This window comes from Dasypus novemcinctus, chromosome X (assembly GCF_030445035.2).
Source record: "Dasypus novemcinctus isolate mDasNov1 chromosome X, mDasNov1.1.hap2, whole genome shotgun sequence".
Taxonomy (NCBI): domain Eukaryota; kingdom Metazoa; phylum Chordata; class Mammalia; order Cingulata; family Dasypodidae; genus Dasypus; species Dasypus novemcinctus.
The window spans coordinates 119,970,611-119,987,726 of record NC_080704.1 but is presented as its reverse complement, the minus strand read 5'-3'; the positions used below and the strand labels follow the sequence as shown (position 1 = coordinate 119,987,726).

Here is a 17,116-nt window from a genome sequence, read left to right as displayed (position 1 = left end):
GCTGCCCCAATGATTAGAGAGAGTGTGGCCTGCGTCCTGGAATTTCTGGAGAGACTGGCTACCACCCCAATACCTGAACAGGGTGGGTCTTCACACCAGTGTGATGTTGCTGGGCAAATGCATGGAAGGGATGGGGCTGCCACTCCATCAATAGGAAGGACAAAACACTGATCCATAGATGACTCTCAAACACTGAAATCCAATGGAATTTTAACTGTTGGGTTTCGACTTGTTTGGGACCGATGATCCCTGTTTTCCTTCTAAATTCTTCCTTCTGGAATGGGAATCTCTACCCTATTCCTATCCCATCATTGTATATTAGGAGTAAGTAATTTTTTTCCCTAGGTTTTACAGGTCCATCAGACAGGGGACTTTTGTCCTAGGACAGAAGACACCATTACCTAATTTTTATGGGACTTGTACTTAGCATTGCTACTGAAATGACTTTAAGGTTTACAGGAGATTATGATAGAATGAGTATATTCTATATATGGAAAGAACTTGTCTTTTTGGTATCCAGAGGGTGGACTGTGGTGGATTGAATTGCGTACCTCAGTTTGGACATGTTCTTGGTCTTGGTCCACATTCTGATGGGTGTGAACTCACTGTAAATAAGATCTCTTCAAGTTGTTACTTCAGTTAAGGTATGGTCCACCTGAAGAAGGTGGCAGTTTAATCCATATTATTGGAGTCCATTACAAACAAGATGAAATTCAGACAGAGAAGCTATGGGGAGTGACTAGAAGCTAGAAGTCAACAGGACCTCAGGAGAGAAAGGAACAGATGCGACCATGTTCATTGTCATGTGACAGAAAGCCAAGGAACCCCAAAGATTGCTGGCCAGTCAGAAGATTCTGATCTTGAAAGGAAGCAAGCCTTCTCATCTCTGAAACAATGAGCCAATGCATTCTTATTGTTAAGCCAACCCACTGTATGGTATTTGTTATAGCAGCTAGGAAACTAAAACATAGACCAATATGTCTCATGAATATAAATGCAAAAATCCTCCACAAAATACTAGCAAGCCAAATCCAACAGCACATTAGAAGAATTATACACTGTGATTAATAGGGATTTATCCCAGGAAAGCAAGCATGGGTCAACATAAGAAAATCAATTAGTGTAATATACCAAATTAATAGAATAAAGGGGAAAAACACATAATCAGCTCAATTGATACAGAAAAGGCATTTGACAAAATCCAGTACTCTTCTTGATAAAAACACTTAGAACACTAGGAATAGAAGGAAACTTCCTCAACACGATACAAAGCAAGCATGAAAAGCCCACAGCTAACATCCTACCTACCTAATGGTGAAAGCCTAACATCTTTCCCTCTAAGACTAAGACAAGGATGCCCACTGTCACTACTGTTATTCAACACTGTACTGAAAGTTCTTGCCAGGGCAATTAGGTAAGTAAAAGAAATAAAAGGCTTACAAATCACAAAGGAAGAAGTAAAATTTTCCCTATTTACAGATGGCAATACCCTGGTTTCTCTTTAGATTGTGTAAACCATTCTCCTTTTACAAATGGCATAATCCTATATATAGAAAATCCAGAAAAATTCACAACAAAGCTCCTAGAACTAATAAATGAGTTCAGCAAAGTGTTGGGGTATAAGATCAACATGCAAAAATTGGTGGTGTTTCTATGTACTGGTAATGAACAGTCTGAAAAGGAAATCATGATCGATCAGTATGGGGTCTTTGGGGCATGATCATAAACTATTTCATCAGTTGATCCCTTTCTGGGGATTATAATCTTAAAATAAAACTTAATGCTTAATACATTTTATCAGGTTTTCACCTTAATTGATTTTTTTCAAGTAAAAATATTTAGTTTCTGTAAAATTTGCAGTGTGAAGGAAGATGTGATCATGCAGTGAATCTCAAACTTTTCTTCTTGTTATTTCAGGGAGCCTGGAGTACAAAAAAGGCTATTTAAAACTTTGAAAGGCTCAGTTCTCGTTCTAAATGGTTTATAAGAAACCCTCCCATAAAGAAAGTAATGATGGCAAAAAAAGTATTCCAAAACAACTCACTTAGCTTCTCTAAGATCTCCTCATCTGTCATCTTGGATTTTTTCCTTTGCCGATCTGTGTTCCTATACAAAGTACTGGAATTGGCATTCTCAGCTGAAGGTGGAGTGACCTCTTTATTTGGTGCTGCTGGTGATGCAATGGATTCAACCACAGAACGAGTGTAGATCTGAAAGACCAAAAAATTATAAAATTAAAACAGTGAGCTGGCCAACTAGACTTGGAATGTCTTTGGCCCAAAAGAAGGAAGATCATAGCTGTGTGAGGGCAAGAGGTCCTCTGCACTGACAATATGAAAGAGAAGGACTCTCAGTGGGTCATGCTACTACTATTCCTGCTGCTGTCTATAGGCCCCCTGGTAAAGGAAATGATGATGGTGTCCACAATACGTGCACCTAAGTAGGGAGCCTGATTCCCACCCCTTTGGGAGAGTTGCAGCACCCATGTCTAGGAACATCTTCAGCACCACCCAGGAGCAAGGACAAATACTGCTTCCCTCCTCCTTCCCAAGGGAGGAGAATGGCCTTGGAACCAGGTTAAAGTCCTGGCTTTGTCACCTGGTAGCACTGTAACCTTGGGCAAGTTACTTGGCCTATCTGAGCCTCTGTTTCCTCAACCACAAAAGACAGTGATACCTACTGAGAGTACTCAGATGAAGGTTAAATATGATAATGCATACATACTGGGCAAGTCAGTTAACTTCTCCGTAATATGTAAATATTTGTGGTACCTACATAATAAGGTAGTTGTGATAATTAATATGGGAATAGCATTTGGGACATGTCTGGCACATAGAAAGTCACCAATAAATGTTACCTATTTTTGTTATTAAAAAAAAAAATAAACAGCAGGCCAGGAAAGAGCATGGAGTCAAGGTCCTGCCATATCAGTGAGTTTTTAAAGGAAAGTTGTTTTCTTTAAAAAAAAAAAAAAGAGGACTTTTAAGTCTCGAGGACACTGCTGTTGAAAGATCTTGGTAGCTAGTCTTTCGTGGATCCCATACATGCTGTTCTAATTCAGGCCTTGGTGCCTGTGCTTATGCAGTTCTTCTCACATGGTTCACGAGGCTTTCTTTCCCTAACTTAACAACTTTAGAATTTAGCACTTCTTTATTTCTTGTTTGGCATTATTCTCTAATTTTTTCATGTACTGAATATTTCATATCCTCAAACAGAAACCTCAAAACTAGGGTCTTGTATTTTACTCTAGTCCTGGGAAAACAGTAGTTGCTCAGTAGGAAATAGTTGATTAATTCAATTTTGACTCTGTGACTGTTCTAATAAGGATCTTCTGAATCATTAGAAAATAGTCACTTGTGACTTACTGATTTTGTATGCTCTGGTCTTGGTGCAATAACTGGTGGAGGTTCATTGTCATCTTCTTCCTCCTCCTCCTCTTCATCTTCTTCTTCAGACACAGGAGGAGCCAAAGGAGGTTCTGATGCTGTTTTTGTACTCTTATGACAAAAACAAAATTTAAAGACCAGGAATTAACTCCTCATGGTTTTTCTTCAGTATGAGACAAGGGAAAGGGAAAATAAAATATTTAAGCATGTAGGAATAGGAGGGAAAGAATGTTTTATAAATGAGCAGAACCATCCACAATTTGGTTGTCAGGACCTGCTTACACTCAAAAGTGAATTCAAGTCATAGTTTAAAGCACCATTAATTTTTTAAAAACATCTTTTTATTTTCCATAGAGCTTAGTAACAGTGAAATATTATTTTAAAATATTAGAATTCAATGTTTTTAAATCAACTAATACATTTAAAAATCAAATTAGTTCTGGTTAAAGGCTTGACTCAATTCCGGGAAGACTGTCAATTTGTTGATGGATAGTTTGTCAATTTAAAAAGGGCCTAATGACCAGAACATGCATATGGATATGGTATTAATACAGCTCTGCAATCACTCATGAAGTCAGGATTCTACAAGGAAGCAGTAATGACAGGATATTACATAGATAGATAGATAGACTGATAGACTGATAGATGCATACATATAATATAAATACTATGAGATTTATTATAGGAATTGTTTCACATGACTATGGGGATGGGCAAGTCCAAATACTGTAGAGCAGGCCTCAAGTTGGGAACTCTAATGAAGATTTTCAATGAATTCCCCAGGAGAAGCTTGCTGGCTGAAGTAGAGTTGGAAATTCTCTTCTGACTGCTGAAATCATCAGTTCTCCTTTTCAAGGTCTCCAGCTGATTGGATAAGATTTCTTTCATTGTTGAAGGCAATCTCCGTAGTTGATTATAGATGTAATCAGCCATAGATGCAATCACCTTACTGAGGATTTGAATCATTTAAATATCCTCACAATAACAATCAGTCCTGTGCTTGCTTGACCAAACAGCTGGACAACATAACCTAGCCAAGTTGAAACATGAACTTAATCATCACATTCCACTCTTCGTCAACTTGGTACCCATCCGCACCTCCTTAAACCATACTTATTCTATAAATTAAAACAATAATAGTCATATTTTCACCTAACAATACACAATGGTACTGTGTACCACTGGAGATGAACTAGCTCTTTCCTGAGAACAAGGTGTAAATGCTTGAGTAATATTCACTCTTAAACTTGGTATCCTATAACTTAAATATTATGACATAAAGTCAAAATAACTCATGTTATATGATAATGGGATAAGATAGAGGAGAAAACAAAGATATTTGCTTTATGCATATATAAAAACATATTCATAAGAAAACAAGGTAAACGATTTTCATAATCATTATATAGTCTTCATTTCTGTAACTGATCAATCACATGGTTGTAGCTTTTATTTATAATTGCTTTCTTCCACTACCCACTCCCTATTCCCTTTACCCTCAAAAGTACTTCTTCTGGCTGTGGTTTGTTGCCTGTTGGGGTGACCCAAACTTCAAGTTTCTGGGACATTAGGAGTCCTGCCTGGATTGAGTTATTGCAGTTTTTCATTGACTTTAACCACAGAGCAGAGTAGTAATGAGAGAAGCCCTAAGACAGCACTGTATTCCAGATGAACCCCTTTGTACCTCCATTGTATAAGAGCATTCCCATTTCCTTTTTTAAAATTGTTATTTTCTTTTATGAGCATTTATTTATTTTTTATTGTATTTTTTGGAAGATACATAGATCACAAAAAATGTTACATTAAAAAAATAAGAAGTTCCCATATACCTCACACCCCACTCCACTCACTCCTCCCACATCAACAACCTCTTTCATCATTGTGGCACATTCATTGCTTTTGGTAAATACATTTTGGAGCACTGCTGCAACTCATGGATTACAGTTTACATTGTAGTTTACACTATCCCCCAGTACATTCAGTGGGTTATGGCAGGATATATAATGTCCAGCATCTGTCCCTGCAATATCATTTAAGACAACTCCAAGTCCTGAAAACGCCCCCACATCACATCTCTTCTTCCCCCTCCCTGCCCTCAGCAACACTGTGGCCATTTTTTTCCACATCAATGGTATAGTTTTTTCCATTAGTAGTCACAATAGTTCTATAGTAGAATACCAGTAGTCCACTATAATCCGTATTTTATTCCTCCATCCTGTGGAACCTGAGATGGTGATGTCCACTCCACCTCTATATCGAGAGGGGACTTAGATCCCCCATGGTTGATGGATGCGATTCTCCTGCTTGGAGTTGTAGGCACCCTCGGTTCCCTGGTGTGGTGGTTGACCATCTTCATCTCCCTGTTAGCTGACCTGGGTAAGTCCAACAAACCAGAGAGGAGGAGTTGCAACTCTGCTGAGGCACAGGACCCAGCTGGCACATGGCCAGTCTAGAGATTCAAGTCTCCTGGGTATACAACAACCCCAGTGCCAACCACAGGTTCAATAAAAGTGGCAGAAGTGGCATGTGTAGAAAGGTCACATCTGAGTCCAACTCCATCACACTCAGGAACACAAATCCCAAAGTAGGGCCCACTGACAAGGCACTGAACTCCAGAATCAACCGCCCTGATCATAGAACCTGTGTGTTTCCATAGCCCTCAGGAGCACCAGTACCTGGAGCTGCACATATTTTGGCTCTCTATGGGATCCTACTGAGATATGCATAAGCGCAACCCCTCTGATGACCTCCTGACTTTTTTTGAAGGCTCTTCTCCATATAAACTCATTTGTCTTTACCACTTTCCCTTTTTATTCAAGGTCTTGTTCTAGTTGCATCACCAGTTAGTGATTGGTAGTAATCCCGTTTCCTTTTGATAATAAGAATTGGTCATCCCAGCCAGTAATACAATTCCCTTGTTTGCCTTTTGATTCAGAGGCAAAAGAAGCCCAAAGTGGCCAGGTGGCAGACTTAACTTCCAGTTCAGTGGAATCATTAATGTATCTTCTGGTGGAAGTATTCCTCCTTTTGGAAGTAAGACCTGTAGATCAGTAGGGCTTAAGGTTGTGGGGACAGAGGGGAAATTTTTTTCTAGTAAATGGTGCCACTCCCATTTCTAGCCCTTAATTCTTGGACCAGTGAATACTGGCTATGGGAGAAAGAACTGTAGAATGGATACTGATTTAGAATGTATACAGGAAGCAGATTTGGCTCAACTGATAGAGCGTCCATCTACCATATTGGATGTCCAGGGTTCAAATCCAGGGCCTCCTGACCCATGTGGTGTGCTGGCCCACGTGCAGAGCTATGCACACAAGGAGTGCCATATCAGGCAGGGGTGCCCCCGTGTAGGGGAATCCCATGTGCAATGAGTGCGCCCTGGAAGGAGAGCCGCCCAGCGCAAAAAAAGTGCAGCCTGCCCAGGAGTGGCACCGCACACATGGAGAGCTGATGCAGCAAGATGACACGATAAAAAAAAAAAAAGACACAGATTCCCAGTGCCAGTGACAAGAATACAAGCGGACACAGAAGAACACACAGCGAACTGACACAGAGAGCAGACAGTGCGGGGGTGGGGGGGAAGGAAGGGGAGAGAAATAAATGAAAAATAAATCTTAAAAAAAAAGAATGTATACAGCCTCCTGGAGAATGTTGCCCCAGCACTGCAAGGTATTGCCACCTGGTCGGCACCATAATTGAATCTTCAAAAGGCCCTTCCACCCTTCTATCAATCCAGATGCTTCAAGATCATAGGGAATATGGTAAGACCAGTGAATTCCACAAGTATGTGCTCATTTCCCCTCTTCACCCATCCACATAAATAATTACTCAATCTTAACAAACACGTAAATGGTGATTTGCAATGTTTTATAAACTGGAATATTAGCAACACCAAAACTAACAACAACCAATACAGTATCTAGGATTAGTTCTTGATCATTTACATAAATACAGGGATAAATTGGTTCCAAAATTGAGTTTTGAAAGAACTATGGCTTTGTTCTCAAAGTGTGGTTTCCAAACAGCAGCTTTGGTATCATTAGGGAACTTGTTAGAAATGCAAATTAACAGGCCCTACTTCAGATCCACTGAACCAGAAACTCTGAGGGTAGAACCCAGCAATCTGTGTTATAACAAGCCTTATAGTTAATCTTGATGTAAACTCAAATTGAAAACCACTGAACTATAGTATATGCCTGTACTCTCCAATGTGTCAGTTCACTAGCTACTCATGGCTATCAAACACTTAAAATATGACTAATCTGAATTGAGATATATTGTACTTGTAAAATACATACCAGATTTTGAATACTAAATATGAATAAATTGCAAAATATCTCATTAATAATTTTATATTGATTATGTATTAAAATGACACTTTAATATATTGGGCTCAATAAAATATATCATTAGAATTAATTTCAGCTATTTCTTTTTACTTTTTAAATGTGACTACTAGCAAATTTAAATTGACATATATGGCTTGTAATACGTTTCTGTTGAACAGCACAGGTATAGGTTGTTTTTTGGTTTTTGTTTGTTTTCCTTTTGTGTGTTTCTTTTGCCCTCAGTTAAATAATTCTGTTCTGGGTACACTGGTGTAGGCTAATCCTAAAAAGAATTTTTATTCCCTGAAGACAGAGCTCCTAAGATAGTTGTAGGCAGCCAACTAATAGATTATTAAATAAAAGGACCTCAGTTTGTGATTAAAAATTCAACATGGGTTCTCTATCATCATGTATAAAACCATATGATAGAGTAATAAGACATAACCAATATATCTTATAGGAGCCAGCAAGTATTATCTATTATGAGAAGGAAGACAACTTAGAATTTATAAATAAGTACATGAAAGAATCATTTGCTAAGTGGTTTACAGATTGAAGTTTATATTCTTAGTTGATACTGTTGTTCTTAGTTATGCACCTATGTTTATTCTTAATTTAGTCATAAAGACTGGGCTATTGTACTGTGGCTGTGAGGATAACAACATGTGTTAACTACCTTCAGTTTCTGGATAAAAAGATCAGTTTCTTCTTGTGAAAGACTCAGTGTACTTCAGTGGGCACAAGGAGAAATCACCTTTGGCTTATTGGTATTTGCTTTGATATTATGTTCCGGAAAGTTCTGCTCTATTTTATGCTAGCTAGGATCAAGAATGGACCTAATCACTGCTTCTTGATAAAATGGAAGAATCTGCATGTAAGCTACTTTTGTATATGGTGATCTTCTTGGGAGTCCACAATGTTTCCACACCCTTCCTCCAGACTGAGGATTACAATGTCTAATACTCTTACACTAGTACAAATAAAAAATAGTTGGATAGTGAGCAAGGAATATTTTTCTCTTACCAAAATTAGATTTTTGACACTCTAATTTTGCCACACAGTTGGGCAAGGGAGATTTTTCTTAACCTGAGTTGGGTCTTGTGCTCTTTTAAGAATCTGAAGGACGTGGACTTTCTCCACTCCCTCTCCCCAATACAGGAAGACATATGATTTTACATATAATTTCAAGGGTTCATGGGTCTTCTGAAGGCCATCCATGGACTTCAAGTTATGAATCCTGTCCTAGAGAATATACCTGCTAGAAGAATCACCTTTAGGTACCCTTCTTTCTTTCCGCTTAACTTTCAAAGTTCAAATAATTAGAAGTGCTAACTTTGGAGACTTTAGATAATACAAAGTGTGTTTTTTAGGTTTCTTTTTGTGTTTGTTTAAAATGCAGATTTAGGATTCCATCCAAGACCTACTCTATGAGTACAGCCCTAGAATTTGCATTTTAACAGACTCCCCAGGAAATTCTGATTCACACTGAAGTAAAAGAGCCACCCCTTAAGAAGAACAAGAGAAACCAGTACTGCAAATCAAAACAGCAATCTTTCAACTGCATCCCAGGTTCTCTAGGCACAAATCTTGTCATATTCATATTATTGCTGTCATTTTCCACTTAGAATACTAGCTTAGGATTCTAAATATATTATTTCATTCTTAATAGTACAATAAAAAGATAAAATTTAAAATTAGCCTCAAATTTAAGACTACATCTCTGAAGATTATTTAAAATTGAATATACCAATATCAAAGAAACTACCTCAGGTAAGCAATAAAGCAGATGTCCTATGACTGTGGGAGGTATCTCTGAATTCAATATTTAATATACAGCCATTAGTTTAATACATTTAGTAAGTGGAACCGTGTTTCTATTTTAATTCCATCCCAGGGAAATAAAGGATGCCAATCCTTGTGACCAGTTAAGGCTATGTTTACAAAGCCAATCATATTAAATCATATCTGTAAGATAGGTCTACTGGGAATGTTTCTAATGAAAATAAAGTATAAGCAGTATGAAGTACAACCTCACCCTAGAACCACAAGGAGAACAAAAGCTGAAGTTCAATTCCTAAGTAATTGAGTCCCATTGAAGTAACCAAAGCTGAAGTTTTAGGGTCCAATTCAGTTCATCCAATAAATAGAAACCCAGCCTTAGACAAGGAAATCAAACAATTAACTCCACCTGCCAGCCCCTAAAGCTGTCCAATAGGGAAAGCAGCATCCTCCATCAGAAATCTGCTCTTCCTCAAAGAGGACATCCTCATCGTTTTGGCCACTCACTTATCATTGTAAGTCTGCAATCATCTATGACCTCATTTTTTCCCTCAACATCTACTCAATAATCTAAAAGACTCTCTGGAATTTACATCTAATATCCATTCCCCCTTATCACTACCTCACTCCACACAATCATTCCCTCTGGCTTGGATGCTTGCAATATTCCTCCAGCTGCTTTCACTTCTTCCAGTCTCCTCTGTTCTTAATACATCCTGGATACTTGCTGTCACATTACTCTTCTCAGAGGATACTTTATCTAATTCTCCTACTCAAAAAAAAAAAAAAAAAAAAAAGGGCTTTCCAAGTGTATTCTGAAAAAAGGCTAAATTCCTTAGAAAATCATTTAAGTGCCTCTATGATTTGGTACCATCTTAATTTTCAAGGCTTATCTCCTATGAATCCCTCTTTTGTGTCTCAGTCTTCATTCAAACCCATATGCTTTATTTCCTTGCTCTCCTCCGCAATGTTCCCTTTCTCATGCATTTCCTTTTCTTTAGAATGCCTTTTCTGCATTTTCACAGATCCAAATCTCATTTAATCTTCAAATTCTATCTCAAATGTCCCCTTTACATGAAGCATTCTCTAATTCAACATCCAACTGATATTTATCAAATGCCAATTTTGTCCCAGGCCCTGAGCTTTAAGTCTTTAAAAATAAGGACCTGCTAACTTTTCCCTTCGCAGCAAAAAGCAACCTCTTTTCTCTGAAATCTCATATCAAATGGACATATTTTATGGTACATATCATGTTCCATATTACATTGTTTCTTCATATTCATATTTTATCTTCCCCAATGAGACTGAGCACCAAACTTTCTAGTTCTTCAAGCGGGCAGTTGATAAATGTGTATTAAATAAATGAATGTCTAGGTTTTGTACATTTACAAACAATAAGATCATCTTTTTTTGGTCTGATTTGATGGAATATTCTGGCCATTGCATAGACTTGATTTTAATTCTACAACCAAATCAACGGAGGCAAGAGCTCAAAAGAAAGGCCAATATCTGAGGAGATATAAACTGTTTACAAAAATATAAACCAATGCACAGACAATCCTAGCAGATTGGTGCTTAAGAATATGAGCAAGGCACAAGTGCCATGGACTGATAAAAGTCTCATGTTTGGAAAGAGTGAGTTTTTACTCTGGTTGCCATCTGAAAAAGTAATAGTAATAGTGGCTTACATTAAATAAACTCATAGTATGTGCTAGGTACCATACTAAATACATTATATGCACTATCACATTTAATAGTCATACAAGCCCTAAAAGGTAGGTACTATTATTCCCATTGATGATGAGGAAAGAGAGGCTCAGAGAAGCTAAGCCATTTTCCCAAAGTCATACTGCTAGCAAGTGGAAGAATGAGAATAAACACCTATATCCAGAGCCTTTACTCTTTACAACTAATGCTTTACTGCTGTCACATTGGCTGCCCAGAGTGAAATCATTCAGGCCAGCATTTGTCCTCTGCAAAAGGAAGGATTGACTTGGTCATTCATGAATCTTTGAATAAGTGGTTAGGTCAATTTCACAATGCTAAATTACATCAATCCTAAGGAAGCAAATGAGGGAGGAAGTAATTTCGGTCAGGATATCAAAAAGAAAATCACAGAAAGAAGAACTTTATCCAAGATCATCTTCTATCTGACGTATATGGATGATCTTTCACATACTATAGCATTTCCAGGACTTTGAACGAGGTTCCTTTTGTTCTACTCACTTCTTTGCTAAGTAATGCTGTAAACTCAGACAAATTTCACTTCCCTCTTTGAAGTTCAGTTTGTTAGAATAGGAGACAATAAAATGAGGCAGTTAATACAGAGGTGTGGCTTAGAAAAGATATTTAATCTTTCTAAACCACAATTTTCTCTTTGGTAAAATGGGAACACCATAAGACTTACTTCATTGGGTTGTAGGAAAGGTTAAGTGAATTGATGCATGTAAAGCATTAACACAGTGCATGACATATTATAAGTGTTCAGGAAAGAGATGCTGCTACTGTCAGGATGATCATTATCAAGGTGGGATGTGGGGGGATTTTCGGGACTTGGAGTTGTCCTGAATGATATTGCAGGGACAGATGCATAACATTATATATACTGCCATATTGCACAAAATGGACTGGGGGAGAGTGTAAACTACAATGTAAACTATAATTCATGTGGTGTAGCAATGCCCCAAAATGTATTAATCAAATGCAATGAATGTGGAACACTGATGAAAGAGGTTGTTGATGTGGGACGAAGGGGGGCTGGGGAATGGAGTATATGGGAACCTCTTATATTTTTTACTGTAATATTTTTTTGATCTATGTATCATTAAAAAAAAGACAATTAAATTTAAAAAAGAAGCAAAAAAAATTCTATATGTAAGAGGAATACAAATATTTGTCCATGTAAAGATTTGTACACTAATGATCATAGCAGCTTTATTTGTAATAGCCAAAAACTAGAAACAGCCCAGAGGTCCTTCATGGGTAAATGGCTAAACAAACTGTAATATTTTGATTCAATGGATATATTACCCAGCAATAAAGAGGAACAAACTACTGATGTACCAACAACCTGGATGACTCCTAAGAGAATTATGTTGAGTGGAAAAAGTCAATCCCCAAAAGTTACATACTATATTATTCATTTACATGAACTGTCCAAAAAGGTAAATCTATAAAGGCAGAAACCAAATTAGTGATTGCCTGGGACTAGGCCTAGGGGTTGGGCAGTAGGATTGACTGTAACCATGCATGAAAGATCTTATAGGGTGATGGAAGTCTTCTAAAACTGGATTGTGGTAATGGTGGCACAAGTGTATACATTTGCTAAAACTCAGAACTGTACATTTAAAAATAGATGAATTTTATGTATCTAGATTATACTTCAATATACAGTTTTTAAAAGGTTATATATCTAAAAACTGGATTGTGCAATTGCATTCTGTCAGACTGCCATAAGCGCCAATCATGCAAAACAGTTTTCAATTTTTCACTTACCGAAGGATGGGCTGCTATGTATCCATGTGCGCTTTTATCTAAAACATGAGGATAAAGAGGTCAGTTTTGTTTCCTAAAGACTGCCTCATTTAGAGACCATACTAAAACAATACAAAAACAAAAAAAACTGCATGTTGTTGACCAGAAAGAATTTCTCAAATCAGTATCAAATAGATATTTTGACAAAAGACATAGTTTGTTTTTTCTTAAATTCATTTACAACATTAGGTCCACAGCCTATTATAAATCATTTTATAGAATTTAATAAAGGCCTTCAGTGAATTTCATCTATATGGAGGAATATCAAGACTACATACTTCTGATTGGTATAATTCTACATATCTACATCCAGTATTTCTGTCTCCCCACTCTCCCTCTCTCTTTTCCCCTTTTCCTCTTCCTCCTTCCCTTCTTCCTTCCCTCCCTCATCTTCCCTCCCTTGCTATCTCCCTCTTCCCCCCCTTCTATCCTCTTAGTCTCAACACTAGAACATTCAGAAAACAAGGTTAGTTTCACTAAGCTCAGTATAGTGCAATAACTCAGATGCTGTTAAGTTGTAAAATCAGGTGTCTGGGGAGCTCTGTCACATTCCCCAATGGAACAGTAACAATCCCCCAAGTGTAAGGTAAAGACCAGTGAAGAAGAATGCTCCAATGATGAGTCCTCGATACTGATGACAATGCTTATGAGCCTGTGTGCTGGAAATTCCAACCAGGCCTAGAGCTGTAGGGTGCCTGAGCATTACCTCATGAGAGCCTCCATGTTGCTGACATGTGGCCACTCTCTAAATTAAACTCAGTACATAAATGCATTATCTTCCCCCCACCATGGGACATGAATCCTGGGGATGAGACTCCCTTGAAAGGAGGGGTTACTACCAATCACTAACTGGTGATGCAACTAGAAAAAGACCTTGAATAAAAGGGGGAAATGGTAAAGACAAATGAGTTTATATGGATAAGAGTCTTCAAAAAGAGTCAGGAGGTCATCAGAGGGGTTGCGCTTATGCACACTTCAGCAGGATCCCAGAGAGAGTCAAAGTATATGCAAACCCAGGTACTGGTACTTCTGAGGACTATGGAGACACACAGGTTCTACAGTTGGCTCTGGAGTTCAGTGCCTTGTCAGTGGGCCCTACTTTGAGATTTGCGTTCCTGAGGGTAATGGAGTTGGACTCACATGTGAACTTTCTACATATGCCTCTTCTGCCACTTTTATTGAAGCTGTGGTTGGCCCTGGGGTTGATGTATACCCAGGAGACTTGGATCTCTAGACTGGACATTTGCTAGCTGGGCCCTGAGCCTCAGCAGAGTTGTAGCTCCTACTCTCCAGTTTGTTGGACTTGCACAGGTTAGCTAACAGGGAGGTGAAGATGTTCGACCACCACACCAGGGAAACGAGGGTGCCTACAACTTCAAGCAGGAGAATTGCATCCATCAACCATGTGGAATCTAAGCCCCCTCTTGATATCTAGGTGGAGTGGATATCACCATCCCAGGGTCCATATGATGGAGGACTAAAATATGGATTAGAATGAAATTACTGGTATTCTACTGTAGAACTATTGTGACTAGCAATGGAAGAAACTATAGCATTGATCTGGAGAAAGTGGCCACAGTAGTTGCTGAAGGCAGAGTGAGGGAAGAAGAGATGAGATGTGGGGGCATTGGGACTTGGAGTTGTCCTAAATGATACTGCAGGGACAGATGCTGGACATTATATATCCTGCCATAACGCACCAAATGTACCAGGGGAGAATGTAAACTACAATGTGAACTATAATCCATGTGGTGCAGCAGTGCTCTAAAATGTATTCACTAATTGCAATGAATGTCCCACCATGATGAAAGAGGTTGTTGATGTGGGGTGGGGGGGGGGGGGGTAGGGGGTAGGGTATATAGGAACCTTTTATATGTTTTATTGTAACATTTTTTGTGATCTATATACATTTTTTAAAAAGACAATTTAAAAAAATTTAAAAAATAGGGTGGTATATCAAAAAATAACCCTTAATATAAACTATGGACAATAGTCAAAAATATAATAATTCTTTCATATACTATAACAAAGATACCAACATAATGCAAAGTGTTAATAACAAGGGTGTGTGTTTGGAACAGTGTATTTTTTACATGGTTTTTCTGTAAACCTACAACTTCTCTAAACAAAACACTTTAAAAAATCAGTTGTCTGGATTTCATCTTTGTAAGCTGAAAGAAAAGGGTTAAACAGCAGTGGCTACCTGGAGGAAAGAACAAACAGAGAATCTGTAGGGTATTAATGGTACACTTAAATGCTCTCTTAAAATCCTTTTCAGTTCTGTTTTCTTGATTCTACAACGAATTTAGAGCACAGCTCTTGATGTTCCATGTCAAGCACTGTTTGTCGTGTCTCCTATATATTTTATTTCTTGCAAAAGACTAAATATCAAAATAACGGTGTCCTGATGTCTTTTGTTTATTATTAGTTTTCAACCCTGCATAGCAATCTTCTCATTTTAAAAAGTCCCATTTAGCATGTGAACTGTCATAAGTTCTCAAGTTTAGGCTTTGATATTTGATATGGCCAAACCAGACACTTCTTTACTCCTTGCCTTCAAAGTGTATGCTTACAACATTCTTAGAGGCTTCAAGCCTGTCCTGTATTAAATCCAAATGCCAAGAGGTAGATATACCTTTACAGCTGTGTCACTAATTACAATATTTCCTTCTTTCTTTAGATGCTGAATAACAAAATATTCTAGAGATACAACCCAGATCATCCTTCTCAAAATGCAAAAGTATTGTTTGGCATATATTTTTTCAGTTGTTCATAGTGCAAATTTGATCACAAAGCTCCAAATAAAGGCCAGTCTATATGCCAGCAAAGAATTGGCAGTTATGGGGCTAATTTGATTTCTATAGATAGGTTCCTTTATTGGTTCTGATTTTGGGAAGTTGTTGAAAATAACCTGGCAATGACAAGACTTGTGCTGTGCTATCATGGTGCAAATCAGTGAACTTTAGGGATAAAATAAATCTTAAGAGACCATGGTTTACTCCATACAGCTCCTATTTCATGAACATATCACAAGTCCTGATCCTAAGTAACTTCATGCTAGTTAAGAGAAAAATAGCAAATGTGATTTCTGATTTAAATGACAACTACTACTTCACTGAACAATTTCCTTTTCTTTAGATTCTAAAAATCTCCCATGTAATATAAATCTCTCCGCATCTACTTCAACTTCCAACACATCTTTTAGTTTACTTATACTGAAGATGTTTGGAGTAGGAATGGGAATTGACATCGAATGTCCTACAGGAGTTTTGTTTAAATAATGAGTTTCTGCAGTTGGAATTACTTCTTTGCCTTTTAAGATCCTAGACTTCTTCTTACCTCCTGATGTAAAGCTCATGTATTTCTGGTTGTTGACTGTTTCTTTGGAATCATAGAATTTGAGAACATCAAGAACAGCTTGGGGGTTCTTCTTCTGTTCCAGTTTTGTTATGTTGGAGGTTTGGAGTAATCGTGCCCATTGCTCAGGAATTCCCTGTGGACAACCAAAGGGAAAGAATGTAGCTCAGCACACACAGCAGTGGCATTTTCATGTTCCAGTACAGTTCTTCACCAAGAAGCCCATGCTACCTGTAGGATTATACTTGGGAAACTGAAGTCACACTCTAGATTTAAAGTTAGTAACTTAATAATGCAATCATTCTCTTCTCTAATTAAAACACAGAGGAAAAACTAGGATCCAACTTAAAAAAGGGTGGGTAGGAGTATGACTGTGATAGAAAAATAAAAGCGCATGAAAATCACCTCCATATTGACTCTGCTCATCCATGAAATGATGTTTACGGCTTAGCTTACTTTTTCTGGTGACTCAGGGCAGACATAGCAAGACTTCTCTAAATTTGTGCACAGTGTAGTATAGTGCAGATCAATGGATTTTATATGACTAACATAAGTTGTTTTGGGGCATGTTATAATCAGAATCTTTTGGAATTTGAGAAAACCCTCACCCTTGGTCAGTTTATACATTGTGACAAAAAAACATAATTTGAAAGGAGTCTGGAATATTAAGGGGGGATTGAGAGGAGATAAAAATAGAATTGTGGAAGAGCAATAACCACTGAGGTGCTAAAC

The 17,116-nt window shown here is 37.8% G+C and overlaps 1 protein-coding gene across 9 annotated transcripts in view; it reads right to left on the bottom strand.

Annotated features, from left to right (window-relative positions):
* PAK3 (p21 (RAC1) activated kinase 3) overlaps window positions 1–17,116 on the bottom strand; it is a 401,520-nt gene that overhangs the window by 71,962 nt on the left and 312,442 nt on the right. For all 9 annotated transcript variants that reach the window (XM_058292198.2, XM_058292196.2, XM_058292194.2 and 6 more), the window contains 4 exons: window positions 16,367–16,520; window positions 12,989–13,026; window positions 3,366–3,497; window positions 2,045–2,210 (listed from right to left, as the gene is read on the bottom strand). In XM_058292198.2, coding sequence (XP_058148181.1) covers window positions 2,045–2,210; window positions 3,366–3,497; window positions 12,989–13,026; window positions 16,367–16,520 — 490 coding nt within the window. The remainder of the gene's footprint in view (window positions 1–2,044; window positions 2,211–3,365; window positions 3,498–12,988; window positions 13,027–16,366; window positions 16,521–17,116) is intronic.